Here is a 20,005-nt window from a genome sequence, read left to right on the forward strand (position 1 = left end):
ACTAAAACTTAAATTTCTCTCACAGCTATTTCCTTCCAGCACCATGGCAATCAATGTCAACACAGTTTGTTTGTTTGTTTATTTATTTTTAAATGTTCAGAAGTAACTGAATACAGTGATGTAATATGAAAGTACAAAAAAAACTCATTACATTTTAAATATTAATATGTTGTGTCTTGGAAATCTCAGGGACCAGCCAGGAGGCTGTCGTGCAGTTCAGAAATACAGCTCTAACTGGTTACTTTGTTCTTGTGCTATTTTGACAATACCCTAATCTAGAAGTGCCACTAATTGAAATTTGTCTGAGAAATAGCATGACGATGCACTGGGCATACCATGCAATGCAACATTACATATTAGTGATGGAAAGTGTGGGTAAGATAATTATCAAACCTTTAGTGTAGCACGGGGTCGGTAACCTTTCAGAAGTGCTGTGCCGAATCTTCATTTATTCGCTCTAATTTAAGGTTTTGCGCACCAGTCATACATTTTAATGTTTTTAGAAGATCTCTTTCTATAAGTCTATAATATATAACTAAACTATTATATGTAAAGTAAATACGTTTTTTTAAATGTTTAAGAAACTTCATTTAAAATTAAATTAAAATGCAGAGCCCCCCAGACCAGTGGCCAGGACCCGGGCAGTGTGAGTGTCACTGAAAATCAGCTTGCGTGCCGCCTTCGGCATGCGTGCCATAGATTGCCTACCCCTGGTGTAGCATATGGCTAATATTCCCAGGATCAGCCCCTGGACTCTATTTGTTTCCTTTGTCTCTTTAGCTCCACAGGTCATCCTGGAAAAAGGTAGTGTCTGCCAAATGCTACCATTTATGGTGCCATAAAAAGACACCACTGAGAGTAGGCTGTGTGGAGCTCTGCTCATCTCTCTACTTTCTTACATGCTTTGATTTCAGTGTAATCACTAATAATATTGAAATTTTAAATAACTGGATATTGAGTTGACTTTCATTAGATATTGAAATGTCTCAGAAAGTTCATATCTCTCTGGTCTATTGTTTCACGCTCATTGCAGACCCAGCAAACTTAGCTGCATCAGTTTACAGTTGGTTCATGTTTTCAGTGTTTTCTCTGTGACCATAAGGGCTAGATCAGGGGTCGGAAACCTTTCAGAAGTGGTGTGCCAAGTCTTCATTTATTCACTCTAGTTTAAGGTTTCAAGTGCTAGTAATACATTTTAACATTTTTAGAAGGTCTCTTTCTATAAGTCTGTAATATATAACTAAACTATTGTTGTATGTAAAGTAAATAGGGTTTTAAAAATGTTTAAGAAGCTTCATTTAAAATTAAATTAAAATGCAGAGCACCCTGGACCGGTGGCCTGTGAGTGCCACTGAAAAGCAGCTTGCGTGCCGCCTTTGGCAGGTGTGCCATAGATTGCCTATCCCTGGGCTAGATAATTGCTTTTATTTTAAATGAAAGCAGAGATTTAGGAGAATAGGTGGCAGCCTGGTGTCATCTGGCCCAATTCAAGCCAAGGAGGAAAAAGACTCAAAGTCTCAAGAAGAAAAAATTCAGGAAATTGAGACAGGAGAGAGGCAGGGAGAATGAGTTATTGTTATGGATGTGCAAACAGCAACCCCACAGTTACGGTTGAGTTGAGTTTTTCATTTAAACCAAGGGTTTGCATATATATAGTAAAAACAGCCTACCCTTCCCAAAATTCATCAATTACTCTGAGTACGAAATAAATTTTATGAGAATTTACAAGTAAATCTGTTAATTAGTTTAGAAATAAAAAATAGGTCTTTAAGAAATTTAGCCACCAGTATTGGATGTTTTTGGCCCAAGTAATCTCTGTAATAGAATAACAAAGACCCTTCAAATTTTCCATGTTGTTAAAACTTACTGAAATCTGATGCATAGGCTATTTTTGAATATATAGATTTTAGGATTAATGGTTACTTTTTCCTGTTATCCTTCATAACTGAACATTCTTTCTTCAGCTGAAGGATACCATGGTTTACTGCAGAGGATTCCACGAAGAACTGTCCTCTTTCAAAATGGCTACCATTTCCTATTATTCTCAGTAGGACTGAAGCCACAGCTGCCTTCCATTGGTGGCCATTTTGAGAAAGGTATCTCTTTCACTGTTTTCGATGGATCTAGGTGTCTCAGCTCCTTCTCTCTTTTCTGAAGGCAGCTGTGGCTTAATTCCTAATAGGAGTAGTGGGAGATGGTAGCAATTTTGAAAGCAAGAATTCTTCATGACGAAATGACCATTCATATATTTCCAATATTTCCATACTGACTTATTTGTTTAGTTAGGAGGGATAAACTTGTCTGTGTGTATGTATGCATGTGTGCATGCACACAGAAGACTGAAGCAGGGTGCAGAAGGGAGGGAGAACTTGGGGTATGCTCATGTGGAGGAATGAAATATTGCCAACCAGAAGCATTCTAAAGTGAGATTGGGTTAAAAAATAAACGTCGGAGTTCTTCTTATTTGCCTTCTGATTTTGGAGTCTTTAGGATTCACTTGCTTCACATTTTCAAGCTTTTGTAAACAGCCCTGAGAGCTAGAAATGTTTGGTATTGATTTGGGTTTTTTTTAAATGAAAGCTGAGATGGCATGAGAATCTCTTGCTTCCAGCAGCTGGACCTTTATGAAAAAACACCAACAAGCTCATGATAAAAATCACATGAGTTGGTAACTACAAATGTAGGGGGTTGCAAGAAGAAGGGGAAATGTAAGAGATGGAAGAGGCAGGGGATTTGAAGAACTGGAAGGAAAAGGGAACTGTGTTGTATTCTCCAACTGTTTTAAACTGCTCTGGCAAAACAAAACATCTCTAAAAACCAATTACCTGGCATGTTTACACCGATTGTTTTGTGGTACTCCTGAGCTAAAGTTCCCACAATGTACCCAGGATCCTGGCCATAAAAGTTAAAATTAAGAAAATGGCTAATTGTTTCATATCTTTAAGTAATTAGAAATATCATATAACATTTTATTTGAGGTTCTTGTTTAGTGTTCATGTATGACATATTTAAAGTAAACAAAGAAATTCCCAGGTAAAAATTGTTAAAATGGAGTTAAGATTGAGAGTACATATCAGCAATGAAGAGTAAAATACTTTATAAGGATGTTTGTAATACCAAAACAAGTTTCTCAGAACATTTAACTTTGCCTTGTAGTGATACCATGCACTAGTCATATGATTGATATTTTAGTATTTGTGGTTCCAAATTAGATTTAGCTGATTTTTTAAATACACTTCTAAAATATGTCTTTCTCCTCTATCCTGCTGTCACAGCAGGGCAGAGTTAAGGGTCTTTGGGTGCATTTCCATATGGGGAAATGCACTCAACTTGACCAGTTCAAAGCTGGGAGCAAAGGAAGAGGTAGGTGTAACCCAGGGGTGGGCAAATTTTTTGGCCTAAGGGCCACATCTGGGTATGGAAATTGTATGGCAGGCAATGAATGCTCACAAAATTCCCATGGGTTGTGGGAGGGGGTGAGGGTTCCAGCTGCGGGCTCTGGGTGGGGCCAGAAATGAAGAGTTCTGGGTGCGAGAGGGGACTCCAGGCTAGGGCAGAAGGTAGAGCAGGGGGAGGGGTGGTGAGGGCAGGGCCGGCTTTAGGCCGATTCAGCTGATTCCCCGGAATCGGGCCCCGTGCCTAAGAGGGCCCCACACATTATGCACCTTTTAAATTTTTTTTACTTACTCCGGTTGTGGTCTGCTCAGGGGTCTTCCATGGCCCCGCTCCTCTAACCAAAGCGCCGGCTGGAGTGCGGCTGCCCCACAGCCCAGCTCTCCCAGCTGGAGCCCCAGCCGGAGCGCGGCAAGCCCTGCAGCCCCGCTCTCCCGGCTGGAGCGGGGCAAGCCACCCCGCAGTCCCTGCTGGAGCCCCGGCCAGAGTGCAGCAAGCTGTCCCCCGGCCCCGGCTGGAGCCCCGACCAGAGCAGGGCAAGCCGCCCCGCAACCCCGCTCTCCCGGCTGCAGCCCCAGCCGAAGCGCGGCAAGCCGCCTCGTGGCCCCGGCTGGAGCCCCGGCCGAAGCGCGACAAGCCGCCCCGCGGCCCCGCTCTCCCAGTTGGAGTGCAAGCCCTACCCTGCAGCCCTGCTCTCCCGGCCGGAGCCCCCGGAGCCCCCAAAGCCCTGGGATAGCGGGGGGCTCCAGGGGCTATTTAAAGGGCCGGGGCTCCAGCTGCCTCTGCCACCCCGTCCTTTAAATAGCCACCGGAGCCCCCCCCATGTATTTTCCAGGGCTCCCGCGGCTATTTAAAAGTCCGGGGGGGGGGGTAGAAGTAGCGGAGCCCCAGGCCCTTTAAATAACCCCCAGAGCCCTGGGATAGCGGGAGCCTTGGGGGCTATTTAAAGGGTGGGGGCTCCAGCTGCCTCTGCTGCACCCCTGCGCTGCCCACACCAGCCCTGCCCCCCTGCCTGCAGCCAGCTCTGCACCCCGTGCCCACAGCCAGCCCCTGCCCTGTCTCCAGCCAGCCCCTGCCACACACCTCTGTGGCCCTGCTCAAAGCCAGCCAGCCCCACACACAGACCTGCCCACACCAGCCCTGCACACCCTGCCCACCCCCAGCCCCGCACTCCTTACGCTGTCTCCAGCCAATCCCTGCTGCCCCCCTGCCTGAAGCCAGCCAGTTCCGCACTCCTCCGTCTCCAGCCCTCTCAACCCCTGCTGCATCCCCCTGGAGCCCTGCCTGAAGCCAGCCCACCCCACACACCCGTCTCCAGCCAGCCCTGCACCCCTTGCTTTGCCTGCAGCTAGACCCTACCTCCAGTCAGCCCCTGCCCTGCCTCCAACCAGCCTCATGTCCATTGCTGCCCTGCAGTTCCCAGGGCAGTAACCCTGCACACCTGCTTCAATGAGGGGGGCAGGGAGCAGCTGGGACCCACATATGTGTACACCAGCAGGGAGTGGCAGGGACTCACACATGTGAAATGGCGGTCATTAATAACCAATCAACAGCTTATATGATGCAATGTACATAATATATAATTGTATTATTTATATAGTTATGGAAAGTAAATAATACATGGAAGAAATAAAAGGCTTTTTTTTTTTTACACTTTTTATTTTTTTTAGTCATCCCTGCCAGGGCCCCGCTGAAAATGTTCTTATTGGGCCCTGCACTTCCTAAAGCCGGCGCTGGGTGAGGGTTCCAGTTTCAGGTGTGGGCTCTGGGATGGGGCTGATGATGAGGGGTTGGGGATGCAGGAGGGTACTTTGGGCTGAGACCGAGGGGTTCAGAGGGCAGGAGGGGGATCAGGGCTGGGGCAGAGGGTTGGGGCACATGAGGAATCAGGAGTGCAGACTCCAGGTGGCGTCTATCTCAAGTAGCTCCCAGAAGCAGCACCATGCCCTCCCTCCAGCTTATAAGCAGAGGCCAAGCAGCTCTGTGTGCTACCCTGTCCGCAGGCCCCGCCCCTGCAGCTCCCATTGGTTGCAGTTCCTGGCCAGTGGGAGCTGCTGGGGTGGCTCTTGGGGCTGAGGGAGTGTGGAGCCCTCTGGCTGCCCCTATGCATAGCAGCTGGAGGAGGAACATGCTGCTGCTTCTGAGAGCCACAAAGTGGGGTGCTACCTGGTTGGAGGGGAAGTAGGGAACAAAGGACAAGCTGCCCAGTGGGAAGTAGCAGGAGGTGATGCAGCACAAAACAAATGGAGCTTCTGGATTGGGTAGGGGGAGGGACATGGTCTGAAGCTAGTGGGCAGAAAGTGGCACCCAGGGAGCAAGGGGCATGCAGCACCCAGTCTGTAGTTTACCCAACCCTGGATGTGAGAAGGACGATGACTAGGTATTCTAGCTGGGCCTGGGTTACTTTTAAAAATGAGCTCGCCCTGGCTCTGTTGCTCGGAGTTATGAAAAATCACAGCACGCTGTAGTCAAGTCGCCCTAACTTGGCTAGGTCAGGTAGCTGGAAGAATTATTCTCTGTGTAGACCAAGGCGATCTCCCCTCTATGGGGAAGCGGGTTACGGCGATGGCAACCCCCCTTCCCTCCATCTAAGTCCTCCGTGCTGCGGCCCCACAGCCGCCGCCGCGCAGGCAGGGCCTGGGTACCCTGCATGGCTCCCATGCGGGCGGGGGGGGGCGAGAAAGCGGGAAGGGGCAGGGCAGCAAAAGGGATAAGGCAGGAACTGAACCAAGGCCTGTGCTGGAGGAGACGGAGACGCGCCGCCGCCAGTCAGTCCCGCCCACTCAGGCAGCGTCACCGCCGCGGTCGGGCAGGGCTCATGGGGAGGAGGGGCCGGACAGCTCAGAGGGGGCCCTGCTGCGGGATCCTGCTCAGCCAAGCCCCGAGCAGACGGCAGCACCGCGCTCCCCCCCGAGGGGGAGTCAGCACCAGCCAAGCGAGCCCCCAGCCTCCCGCGGTTGCTAGGAGAGCTGAGGTCACGGCCGCCAGCGGCGGTGATTGGCCGGGCTGAAAGCCACGCCCCTTCCCCGTGGGAGTCGCAGCGGGAGGAGCGGCGCCTGCCTCCTTACCCCTTCACTAAGTGCGGAGCCGCCGCTGGGGCGTGAGTGGCCTGAGCAGGGGCCACGTCCGCGTCTTCCCGCCGGCTGCCAGGCAGGGGCCATGGGCCGCCCGTGCCCTGCGCCGCGGCTCCGCGCGCTATTGCTGTTCCTCGCGCTGCTGCTGCCGCTCGCCTGCGCCTGGGACAGCGGCGACCTGGAGCTTTTCGACCTGGTGGAAGAGGTGCCGCAAAACTTCTACGGCTTCCTGGGGCTGCCGCAGGTGAGCGAGTAGCCAGGCAGCCGGCTGCCCTCTGCGACCGTGGGGCTGCCCCCCCCGGGTCCTCACCCCTCAGCTGTGCTGTCCCTGTCCCTCCAGCTGTGCTGTCCCTGCCCCCCCAGCTGTGCTGTCCCGGCCCCCCCCAGCTGTGCTGTCCCGGCCCCCCCCAGCTGTGCTGTCCCTGCCCCCCTAGGGCCTGATCTGCCCTCCCCCCCAGCTGTGCTGTCCCTGCCCCCCTAGGGCCTGATCTGCCCTCCCCCCCAGCTGTGCTGTCCCTGGCCCCCTAGGGCCTGATCTGCCCTCCCCCCCAGCTGTGCTGTCCCTGGCCCCCTAGGGCCTGATCTGCCCTGCCCCCCAGCTGTGCTGTTCCTGGCCCCCCTAGGGACTCCCCCTCCAGATGTGCTGTCCCTGCCCCCCCCCCGCTCTGCTATCTCTGTTCCCCTGGGGCCTGATCTCCCCAGCTGTGCTGTCCCTGAGGGTCCTCATCCCCCAGCTGTGCTATTTCTTCCTGCTGTCTTCTCCCTAGCTGTGCTGTCCCTACTCCCCCCATGGATCCATATCTCCCCAGCTGTGTTGTCCCTGCCCCCCATGCCTGACCTCCTGCCCCCCAGCTGTGATGTCCTTGCCTTAGTCTCTCTCTCCACTCCTCCACTGTGCATTTCCTGCCCCAAGCACAGCCTAGCCATGCTCCCTCACAAGTTCCTTCACATTCTCTTCCCCATCCTGGCCCTGGCTGGCCTTCCTCCAGCTCCTTCACTCTCTCCACCCAACTCCCAACATACACAGGGCACTGCACCTGCCACCGACCCCCCACCCCCATCAGTACCTTAATTTCCTCCTTCCACATTCTGGGCATAGCTACTGCCCCTCCTAGCTCCTTTACCTCCTCCCTGTACACATGCCCCCTGGCCTGGTTCCTGCACCCCCAGCTTCTTCAACCCCTCTCCAGACATGTAGCCCCCAAGTCATGGCTCTTGCTTTCCATCCTCCTCACGCACCTTGAGCATATTTGCTGTCTCCACTGGCTCTTTCCTCTTCTTCCCTGGATACATCTGGGACATAACTCTTGTCTCCCAGCCCCTTCACTCCATCTCTCCCTCAAACACAACCATGGACATGGATCCTCACCCCCCAAGCAGCTCCTGCACACCTCTCTCCCCACACATGTGTATGTCCTGGGCATGCTTTCAGGTTCTCACCGACCAGCTTCTTCACGCCTCAGCCTCCCATGTACTGGGCACGACTGCAGCCCCCCAGCTCTTTAAGCCTTCTGCCACAAATGCCCGGGGTCCCCTCTTTCAGCTCATCTACACCCACACTGGCTCTCCTGGTTCCCTCCTGGCTCCCACTTCCCATGTACCCATTCAAAGCATGACTCCTTCACCCTTCCCACCTCTACATTGTGGGCGGCATGGCTTCTGCTCTCCCCCACTTTTATTCTGTGCCACCCTCTTGCACATCACGGCCATGCTCCTGGTCTCCTTGTTTCCTTCACTCCATCTCCTCCCTCCCCACTCCGTGCACTGTTAGTCACTCCAGGCGCCTTGATCCCATCCCCCTGTGCGCACACCCAGAATGTGATTGCTGGTTCCCCTCCTTTTTCTCCATACATCCTGCAAATGGCTTCTGCCCTCCACCCCTTAACCCTATGTTTACTCCTGCATATCTCTGCATCAAGTCTGGCCACCCAGCTTCTTCACCCTTTGCTTCCTCTCCCCCCACATGGTAGGTCTGCTGGTCTTTCTGTTCCCTAAGATCTTTTGCATCATGTACTAGGCCTCCCTCCAGCTATGGCTCCTGGACCCCTTGGCTCTTCATCTCATGCACCTCCATCCTCCTCTTTATGGACCCTGGGAATTGTTCCTGGTCTCTTCCCCTCAGCTCCTTCATCCCTATCTCCCAGCCATGGTTTCTGATATCTGCCCAGCACTTTCGCTTCATGTTAACATTGCACTACAGCTTTGGCATGGCTCTTGCTCTCCTACTCCAACCCTTTCACCCTATGCTTCCCAGTAACTCTAGGTGTAGCTCCTGGTCTCCCCCCCCTCCCAACTCAGCACCTTCACCTCAAATTCACTCCCTCACCATCTACATCCATGGGCAGTTGCCAAGTCTTTTAAATCTCATGTCTTCTCCTGCCCACTTCTCCCCCAGCCCCCATGTCCTGGTTGCCTCTTCTCTCCTGTTCCCAAACCTTATGCCCCTTGCTCCCTGGGTGCCACTTTCTGCCCACTAGCTTCAGACCATGTCCCTCCCCCTACCCAGTCCAGAAGCTCCATCTGTTTTGTGCTGCATCACTCGGTGCTATTTCCCACTGGACACCTTGTCCTTTGTTCCCTACTTCCCCTTCCTTCACCTGTCAGTTTTGATGACTAGTCACTGCTGCTGGTACAGATACTCTGATTTCACACAGGCTCTTAGCAGGAGGAATGGTCTTCTGGTTAAGGCACTGGCTTAACTATCCAGAGATCTGCCATGTGATCTTGGGTAAATCATTATTTCACACAGGATCTTCTAGTGTGTCTCTTACATGTGTGGGGACAATAATTCAAATGTAAAGTGTATTTGGGACAGCCTATATGAGGTGGAGAAGAACTACATGCCATGTGTAGAGATGCTCTTTTGGGAAGGAGGGGTAATGGTGGTATGGGGAAAGTAGCAGCTGCAATTGTAACTGGTAGCTTGCTGGACCCTGAGGCTGTCACTCCTTTTGTCTCGCTCTCTGGGCTAATTAAACGCAAAATCCCAGGATCTAGTACCTGGAAATGAAAGTTTTATTCAACACCATACTACATAGCAGATCTACTGTTCAATTTTCACAGTCACTGTTAGGGAGGGAGATGCTGTCTTCGAGGAATGAATTTTAAGCCAGAGCTTAAAGTTGATCCCTATGGGGCTGGGAAACTTTGTTTTCATTTCAATTAGACATTTAAAGTCTCTCAATTTTGCATAATATCCTCCCATTCTTACTGTGTCAGCTGAAGACTCAGATCTGCAAGGAGTTCACTGAGATGCAACTCATTTACTTTAACCAGTAAAAATTAAACTAGTTCTCATTACTCTTTCAAGTATTACAGAATGTGAATTAGATGGATTGCTGAACTGCTTCAGTACAGCAATTCTCTTGTTTCTGCCTCTGGAGAATGTGAGGCATGAGTCTGAATATTGCAGTGTAGGCTGGTGGCATCTAGAAGTAAGTAAAACATACATGTAATGTATTCTTCTCAGCCAGTTCATACCACAGGTAAAGATGACAATAGTGCATCTCAAAACTAGGCAAGCAACCCTTTCACTGAGGAGCAGGTGCTGAAACACTGTTAACTACTGTAGTTGATAACCTCAAGATATCTGTTTCTGTAACCCACTGACTCCCTCAGTTCTTGAGGTCTGGGCTACTCTTTGCACTTTGCAGCTCATGGAGTCAGATCAACTGTTTAGAGCTGCTGCTGTGGCCATTTTCCCTCTACTCCTCTCATGGCCAGTTTCTCTGCCTCTGTGTCAGCATGTGGAGAGTGGTTTTAGTGCTCCAGCCATCCTCATCTGCCTGGGGGGGGGGTTTAGGTCAAAATCGGGGGCAGTGGTGAGCAGTGATTTCCCCCTCAGCTTCGTGGGCCACTTTTTCAACTGGGTGTTTGAATCTTCTGGAGCCTCTGCTGCAGGGCCTCCCTGCTTGTTCCTCTGCACCTTCCAGGTATGACAGAGCAGCCTAAAACACATTGAATGAAAGTCAAATGGTGCTTGATCTGTGAGATTATCCTCCCAGACTTGACAGACAGTGAGTTGTACTCAGCCTGCACACAACCTTCTGTCCATGACTCTTGTTAAGTCACAGGGCTATGAGTCAGACAGGCATGAGGGATCCCCTGCTCCCCAAAGCAACTGACTCCAACTGATGCCTTGAGGGACGTGATAAGATTCTCAGCTAAGGCCATGGTCTCCAGCTCAGTCACCAGATACCACCTATGGCTCCATGCCTAGAAGATGGATAGCTACTTGAAGTAAGTGCTGTGCTCTGCCATATTTACAAGAACCCTGTTTTTTGGAGAGAAGCTAGCCAAGGTAGTGATGGACAATGCTGCAAAATCTAAACATTCCCTCCTGACACCACAGCATGCTTTTGAGAGAGTATAGACTGGCCTTCATCCTCACAGAAATACTAACCAAGAGACAGCAGATGCTTGGGAGGAATGCCTTGAGGGAATCCTGTAATTCCCAAATCCTCTTTTTGACAAAAACAGCATAGTTCTCCACCCAGAACTGAAGCTGCGGGCAGGATTTTCTATTTTCTGGTTGCATCTAATAAACTAGTTATTGAAAAAGAAGTGCTAATATGATTGAGTCTTTCCTCCAGAGTCGTCAGAATACTTTTTTCTTCTAGAAAAGCATCAACTTTGAAAGCATACTCCTCTCTCTGGATCAGTTTCTGCAGATAGTGCCAAATCCTAGAAATCCAGAAATTCCAGTTGTCTTGAATTTTCTTCAATAAAGGTTTCGACAAAGGTTTCTAATCCAGCAGCATTGCCAATCAGGTGTCTGCCCTTAATAGTGAGATGTTTGCAGGCTCCGCAGATTCACTGGCAGAGAACCCCCAGGTAGCCAGATTCATTAGGGCAGTCTGGTTAGCAGAGTCAGCAATCAGACCTCTTTCCCAAATGGGACCTGACAAACCAACTCTTTGAATCATTGATGTCAGCCTCAGCGTTTGTCCATCAAGAGTTGCTTCCTGATAGACATCGTATCCTCCAGGCAAGTGTTGGTGCTGGTGGTCCTTTCTATGCAGCAGACATACTGTAAGTTCCATGAGGACAAGGTGGTGCTCAGGACTCTGGAATCACTTTATTCAAAGGTAAATTTTTTTCCCCATACATCCTGAGAGGTGATTCTCCCTTTATTTTGTACAAGGCCACAGCACTGAGGAAAGATGTGAGACAGACAACCGTGTATGTTGACCATAATGTACAGGGGGGGCCAAACTTTCCTATATATGTCACCTTCTGCACTGAAGAATCATGGGGAGCATCTCCAAGACCACCTTCAGGCACCATAGCCTAGGGAGACTTCCGGCATGAGGACAGCCCAGAATGCTTTGATGGGTGAACTCTGGGACCTGGAGTTGGTGCAGACAACTGAATGCAATGCCTGTGTGTATTTAGATCCCATTTCTCTTCTCTTCTCCCCTCCCTTTTGCTGAGCTCAGCTAAGCAGTTTCCCTATCAAAGTCTCTAGCATAATCTTTCAAAGCCAAAGTCTTTGCTAGGCATTGGCTCCTTGCTACAGTTGAGGTTCCAGTTGAGGTCAGTGCTTAGCTCCACTGAAGAGACAGATGCAAAAGGTATCAGCAGCTTGCCTGTTGTGTCCCTAACAAAGCCTCTGACTCATAGTGCTGCAATGAAGTCTCTGGATTTTCTGTTGTAAGTGGAGAGGAAAGTAGTAATTCAAGTTACCAGTATATATTCAGTGACCCCATAGGTTCGCTTCTGGTCCATTGCATGACTGTCAGCAGGGCTACAGTATTGGAGTTTAGGCGCTCTTTGTCCTGCATTGGCAGGGTATGATCTCAGAGTAGAACCTTTGTCAGTGTTTTCTGAAGCAGACAGTCCAGGTGACTGCATTGCCTAAATACCATATATACTCTATCATAAGCTGGTTCGTTTATAAGTCGACCGCCCCAAGATGGATAAGTAAAAATGGAAATTTTTTATAACCCATTCATAAGCTGACTCTATAATTCAGGAGTCAGCATCAGGATAAGCCGCTGGTGGGCCGAGATGGTTTGTTTACCTCGAGTGTCAGCAGGCACGGAGGTAAACCTTAGTAAGCAAAGTGTCCCGGCGTGCCAGCTGTTTACCCTGACAGACCAGGACAGCAACTAGTGAGGAAATTTTTTGGCAGGGGGAGGGGGAGAAGCTGGGAGTTAGGGGAGTAACCCCTGTGACCACCCTCCACATGACCCCACCCCTAGCCTGGGACCCCCACACTATCCCCATCCTATCCCTTCCCACCTTATCTGGGGAGGGCCAGGGGAGGATGTCTCTGGCCTGGCTGGAGCTGGTCCGTCAGGCTGAGCAGCATGGTCACAGCCTGCTCCGGTGGGCCAGACCATCTCTTCCCTTCTGGCCCCGCCTCTTCCTTTCTGTCTCTGCTGGCTGTGCTGCCTCTCCTTCCTCCCTCTGTTGGGATGAGGGGCTGTGTCCCACCTCTCCCTCTCTACACCCGTTCATAAGCTGACCCCCTTCTCTGGTGCTTCCCTTTTTTAACTTAAAAAAAAAATCTGCTTATGAACGAGTGTATCGGGTAATTACAGCTGATTGGGGTGGAGATTGCAGTGAAAAGAGCTGTTTTTTAACTTGGATGCGCAGGAGCACTCTTATGATGGCAAATATGTCTCCGCTGCAGAGGAGTAGCAAGATGATGACTGAGCAGGGTTACTTTCCTCAATTCTAGCAGTAGCTGTCTAGGACAGCTACTGTAGATTTAAAACTGGTTCAGGAAATCTGCAAGGGCCATAGTTAGATACCTGAACTAGAAACTTCAACCCCCCCTTCCCCAAACTAATAAATGGGCTGCGTCCTCACACTTGATTTTGGAGCAGCTGGTGCAGGGGTCTGTCTTGAAATCAGTCAAGAAAAAGCATTAAGGGACGAGATATCTTCTTGAGACCTTGGAGGTGAAGGAGGACATGGTCAGAAGGAAACCAGCCTATATCTTTCCCCTCATGGTGGTTTCCCAAGGAAAGGAAGGAAAAGGCCCCTTTTTTTTTGTAAGTCAGAATTCATATTGATTGCTGGCTTAATGAGAGCTCAAACCCCTTGCATGAGATGTTTGCCTCCACAGTACCAAAAACTGATGATGGTAAACTGGTTAGACACTCGAATCCTTGGGATCCATTACCAGTAATCTAGTAGGGCCTCCATGTTAGAGTCAGACTTTGGGGCCTTTTACTTATGGTCACATTGGTCCTTTGCACTAATTAGCGAGGCTACAAAATCAGTGTTTTCTGAAGTATTTCTGGATGATGCTGTCAGTCTCTTCAAAGTTGGGAGCTGGATTGGATTTCCTGAAACCTCTTGGCAAAGAAACCCCTGATGTTGGGTCACTGGGTGGAAGAGGGAGGTACTCTCCCCCCATATTTCCTGATATTTAAAACAGAGGGTGACTCTGGACTGCAATGAATCTCTGGGGAAACAGACTTAATATTTAGTGAACAAAAAGTCAAGATTGTCACCCAGGGACCCTTCATGATCCTCCTAGAGGGAGGGTATTGATTATGTGCTCTGCACCTATGGTACCTTTCAAACATCAGAAGTATCTCGGAGGAGATCAGTGTTGCCAGTTTTGGGTCTTGTTTTGGGGGCTGTCTTCTTGTTTTCAAGAAGTGCTCAGTGGTCGTTGTGGTTCACCTGCATAAATACATGTTGCTCTGTTGGACAATTGGCTGATTAAAGATGTTGTTCTGGAGGGGTGTCAAAAGATCCAGCCACTTCACCTTTGAGCTGTTAGGGTTTGATAAACTATTCATTCCCAGCTTGTCCTTTGCAGACAATTGCAGTACATAGGGAAGGAAGTCTTTGAATTGACTCCTGAGACATGATCTGCGATATCACCCATCTGATAGAAAGGATAAGAATGAACCAGCAAATGACTGTTCTGATTATTCTATGGATGTTGAGTCCCATGGCCCCAACTATAGTCATAGTACCCTGGCACATCTCTACTTGAGATAACTGCAGTGCATATGCATTGCATCCAGGTAACTAGTGACCTTCTGACTCATTTATTTCATGACAGTACATGGAAAAATTACAGTTAGGAATGGATTGATCCAGAAATGTTCAAGCTGGGGAGGGAAGCTTATACAGAATTATGTCCTTTCCAGAAAGCTTGGACACTCCAGGAACAGGTTGGACAAATGTTTCCAAAGTAAGGGTGATCCTGTATGCACTAAGGACCTTCAGAGACTCTGGTATATTCCAAATGCTAATTCCAGTACAGATAGACAATTGGACTAACATTTTACATAATTAAGCAGGGCAGCATTGAGTTGCACTTCATGTTTTGGAAAGCCCGACAACCACAGGGGTGGGATCTCCTCCATAAGACATTCCTAGCTGCAGCTGTGTTCCTCTTCCCATCCAGGTATGTGGCACAGCCTGTATTTATCCATGATACATTCTTATGTGAAGTCTCTGCATCAGAGAGTTGGCAGATTTGAGTCTTTTATATTGGGTGCCATCAGGAGGAAAACTCTTCAACTCACTTGAATTTAGAAGCTATCAGTCTTCTGCTTATTATACCCAGAAACATCCACATTAGCAAATGGTGCCTCTTCCAGCCAGTGAGAAAGATGGCCCTTGTATGTCTCTCCCTACCAGAGGGACTGATGGAGTCATGGTACAACTCAGATGGGTTCAGTGATCCTAATAGCCGTGTGCTGGCCCAAACAGATACGGTTCTCAGTTGCAGGTGGTCATAGTAAGTCTTATGAAGTCACTGGGAATTATTCAGAACCCTGGGCACCTTGAACATACCTCTTAAGCATATTCAGATATTAGTCCACTTTGTAGTTTCTTATTCTCAGTGTTAGCACTGCCCGTATTGCAGCCTTGTCTGAGTCAAAGGTCATCCTTTGAGCTTCTTGCACTCTAGCAGTGAGAATCTTAGCAGTTGATGTAATGTACAGTTCGGAGAGGATTCTCTTACCATCTGCCTTTGGAACGGGGGGATCAACTTTTAAGATGTGTCAGTGCTCTCAACTTGTTTACTCTTTCTTTGGCGCACATTTATTAGTCATTTTGAATTGTCTGTAATAACGAAGCTTTACCTCACGTGCAACTGAGAAAACTGGCTGGGATATTTGGAAGGGAGAAAGGGATGGCATGCAGTGGTTAGAGGGGGGTCTGCCTCTTGCACTACCCCTTTACTGTTGCCCTCAGGCATCAAAATTCATTAATAGAACTCCCTCAGATCTTAGTCTTGCACTATGAAGGAAAGGCCTAGGACTCAGAAACCTGTTGTAATGAAATCTTCAGCAAAGCAGAACTATAGTGATATATTCTTCTCTAATACTTCAAGTGAAATGATTATTTAGTTAAAATTGTAACATGCAAATATATCTTTCTTGACATATTATTCTGTTAAGTGGAAGGTAAACATCATATTTGAATTGATTTGCTCCTTAAACCACTTGCTCTTGCTGGGAGCACACCTTGCCTCTAGAGCAGGGTAGTCAATAGGTGGACCACCGGCCAATTCCGGACCACAAGATGCTTTTGAATGGACCCTAAAGTATTTGTTTATACAAAAGACACAAAACGAGATCAAACTAGCTAGATACATAAAAGGAAACAAGAATACATTCTACAGATACATTAGAAGCAAGAGGAAGAGCAAGGACAGAGTAGGCCCATTACTCAATGAGGAGGGAAAGACAGTAACAGAAAATGTGGAAATGGCAGAGGTGCTTAATGACTTCTTTGTTTCGGTTTTCACCAAGAAGATTGGTGATTAGATGTCTAACGTAGTGAATGCCAGTGAAAATGAGAGAGAATCAAAGTCTAAAATAGGGAAAAAACAAGTCAAAAATTACTTGGACAAGTTAGATGTCTTCAAATTACCAGGGCCTGATGAAATGTATCCTAGAATACTCAAGGAGCTGACTGAGGAGATATCTAAACCATTAGCAATTATCTTTGAGAAGTTGTGGCGGACGGAGGACGTTCCAGAAGACTGGAAAAGGGCAAATATAGTGCCCATCTATAAAAAGGGAAATAAGAACAACCTGGGGATTTAAAGACTAGTCAGCTTAACTTCTGTAGTAGGAAAGATAATGGAGCAAATAATGAGGGAAGGGATAGCTCAGTAGTTTGAGCATTGGCGGCTAAATCCATAGTTGTGAGTTCAATTCTTTTGGGGCCATTTGGGCATTTGGCTGGGGATTGGGTCCTGCTTTGAGCAGGGGGTTGGACTGGATGACCTCCTGAGGTCCCTTCCAACCCTAGTAATCGGATTCTATGAATTAAGCAATCAGTTTGCAAACACCTAGAAGATAATAAGGTGATAAATAACAGCATGTATTTGTCAAGAACAAATTGTGTCAAACCAAACTGATAGCTTTCTTTGACAGGGTAACATGCCTTGTGGATAGGGGGGAAGCGGTAGATGTGGTATATCTTGACTTTAGTAAGGCTTTTGATACTGTCTCGTGTGACCTCATAAACAAACTTGGGAAAAGCAACCAACATGGAGCTACTATAAGGTGGATGCATAACTGGTTGGAAAATCATTCCCAGAGAGTAGTTATCAGTGTTTCACAGTCATGTTGGATTGGCATAACAAGTGGGGTCCCCGCAGGAATCGCTTCTGGGTCCATTTCTGTTCAATATCTTCATCGTTGATTTTGATAATGGCATAGAAAGTACACTTATAAAGTTTGTGGACGATACCAAGCTGAGAGAGGTTGTAAGTGCTTTGGAGGATAGGATTAAAATTCAAAATGATCTGGACAAACTGGAGAAATGGTCTGAAGTAAATAGGATAAAATTCAATAAGGACAAATGCGAAGTACTCCACTTAAGAATGAAGAGTCAGTTGCACACATACAAAATGGGAAATTAATGCCTAAGAAGGAGTACTGCAGAATGGGATCTGGGGGTCATAGTGGATCACAAGCTAAATGAGAGTCAACAGTGTAACACTGTTGCAAAAAAAGCAAACATTGTTCTGGGATGTATTAACAGGAGTATTGTAAGCAAGACAGGAGAAGTAATTCTTCCACTCTGCTCCCCGCTGACTAGGCCTCAACTGGAGTATTGTCCAGTTCTGGGTGCCACATTTCAGGAAAGATGTGGACAAATTGGAGAAAGTCCACAGAAGAGCAACAAAAATGATTAAAGGTCTAAAAAACACATGACTAATAAGGGAAGATTGAAAAAATTGGGGTTGTTTAGTCTGGAGAAGAGAAGACTGAGAGGGGACATAACTGTTTTCAAGTACATAAAAGGTTGTTACAAGGTGGAGGGAGAAAAATTGTTGTTCTTAACCTCTGAGGATAGGACAAGAAGCAGTGGGCTTAAATTGCAGCAAGGGCAGTTTAGGCTGAACGTTAGGAAAAACTTCCTAACTGTCAGAGTGGGTAAGCACTGGAATAAATTGCCTAGGGAGGTTGTGGAATCTCCATCATTGGGGAATTTTAAGAGCAGGTTGGATAAACACCTGTCAGGGATGGTCTGGTTAATACTTAATCCTGCCTTGAGTGCAGGGGACTGGACTAGATGACCTCTCGCAGTCCCTTCCAGTTCTATGATTATCATTTTATTTTCTTCTGAGTCTGGAGCCTGATAATACCTTGACCAAGAAATGTGGACCATGACAGAAAATAGACTACCCCTGCTCTAAGAGCATGCCTACAAAGTGGAGTAATGCGCTTTATGGGGGTGTGATTTAAAAAGCACACTAACATATTGCTCTTTAATTGGTCCATATAGACCTTAGGGCACGCCAACAAGGGTTCCTAGTGTGTCTTAGCATAGCACTGTTTCAAAAAGCACTAAATTCACACAGGCCAATTCGTATGCAACATGTTAGTACTCATTAGAAATCACACCCCCTTAAAGTACATTACCCCACTGTATAGACAAGCCCTAAGTTAAACAAACCTTAACTAACTTTATACAATCTATCACTATTATTATAGGTAACTTGGCATAAAGAGGTTGCAGTTGGCTATAGGCCAAGTTACAATGCAGACAGTGTAACTTGGTTTACTGCGAGAGTAGGTTTTAAATATGTCATTGTATTCAGCAAATGTAACCTAGTTTTCAGTTATTACAAGTGTATATAATCTCATAATTGTCTTGAACGCTTACCTTGATTCTTAGACACAGCGATGCTCTTAAGTCAAAGGATGTATTGGGTTTGTAATATAAAAGGATACTCTGAAGACCTATGATAGTTCAATGAAAGTATCTTTGAATATAAATTTGATGCATGAGGGTTAAATTATATGCTATATTTACCTTCCTTAAAATTGTTTGCTAAAACGCTTTGCAGAATTTAACACAAGACAGGAGTCAGTGAAAGATATAAATTACAAAATAGTTTGAAAAAAACCTGTCCGATACTTAACTAGTCAGAGGCTGATAAATAAGATGAAGACCCTGAGGAAACTGGTAGAAATACCAGCAGCCTCCGTTCTTAGTAGCTGGAGGTGACAGGAGGCTGGGGTTCTCACCGTGGACCAGGCTCATAAGAGAGCTTGCTGCCCCCTCAATGATCAGTCTAATAAACTTTGTCATGATACTTCAGGTTTATTGCTTAGCTAATGTGATAGCTGTAATACACCTGTATCCCGATATAACGCTGTCCTCGGGAGCCAAAATATCTTACTGCGTTATAGGTGAAACTGCGTTATATCGGACTTGCTTTGAGCCACTGAAGTTCACAGCCCCCTCTCCCCCCCGAGTGCTGCTTTACCACGTTATATCCGAATTCGTGTTATATTGGGTCATGTTATATCGGGGTAGAGGTTTACTTTAAATTTCCCTAGATTTTTCTATCAGATTTTCTTGAAGATATAAAATCAGCGGCCTACAGTAGTTGGACATGTACATTTTAAATCACTTTAGTTCTGCAGGAAAGGCAGATTTTGCACTTCTTTGTTTAGTACTGAACAAACTGGCCTTTGCATATAAAGAAGATAGAGACTATGATCATAGTAAGACAGTAGCGCTAAACGAAGATAGTTCTACTTGATTATGCCCCTTACTCTTTTGGACTATTACACATGGAAGGAGGATATGGGCAGAGCCTCCCCATCCCTTGAGCTTGTTTCTTCATAGTTTCATTTATTTATTTACTAACTATACTTTTAGTTTAGTATTGTTAGGTCAACAAGAAAGTTTTCTGGATTGGGGGAAATGATCAATAGCACTGGAGACTGGTGGTCAAAATAGAGACTAACTTTGGCAAATGTCACAGTGTCTGACAATAGCCCTTATGTCACAGGGTTGCTCGCTACCTGCACAGCTTCTTTATGCTCCTTCAAAAGGCCCCATTCTGTGACATCAAGTATCAGAGGGGTAGCTATGTTAGTCTGGATCTGTAAAAGCAGCAAAGAGTCCTGTGGCACCTTATAGGCTAACAGACATATTGGAGCATGAGCTTTCGTTGGTGAATACCCACTTCGTCAAACGCATGCATCCGACGAAGTGGGTGTGCACCCACGAAAGCTCATGCTCCAATATGTCTGTTAGTCTATAAGGTGCCACAGGGCTCTTTGCTGATTCTGTGACATGGCTTT

General features: G+C 47.4%; 1 protein-coding gene across 1 annotated transcript in view; it reads left to right on the forward strand.

Annotated features, from left to right (window-relative positions):
- The first annotated feature begins 6,473 nt into the window (after positions 1–6,473).
- Positions 6,474–20,005, forward strand: part of DNAJC1 (DnaJ heat shock protein family (Hsp40) member C1) — a 205,760-nt gene continuing 192,228 nt past the window's right edge. Inside the window, exon 1 of the mRNA XM_030550390.1 lies at positions 6,474–6,711. Coding sequence (XP_030406250.1) covers positions 6,553–6,711 — 159 coding nt within the window. The 5' untranslated portion in view covers positions 6,474–6,552. The remainder of the gene's footprint in view (positions 6,712–20,005) is intronic.

Source organism: Gopherus evgoodei, chromosome 2 (genome assembly GCF_007399415.2).
Source record: "Gopherus evgoodei ecotype Sinaloan lineage chromosome 2, rGopEvg1_v1.p, whole genome shotgun sequence".
NCBI lineage: Eukaryota > Metazoa > Chordata > Testudines > Testudinidae > Gopherus > Gopherus evgoodei.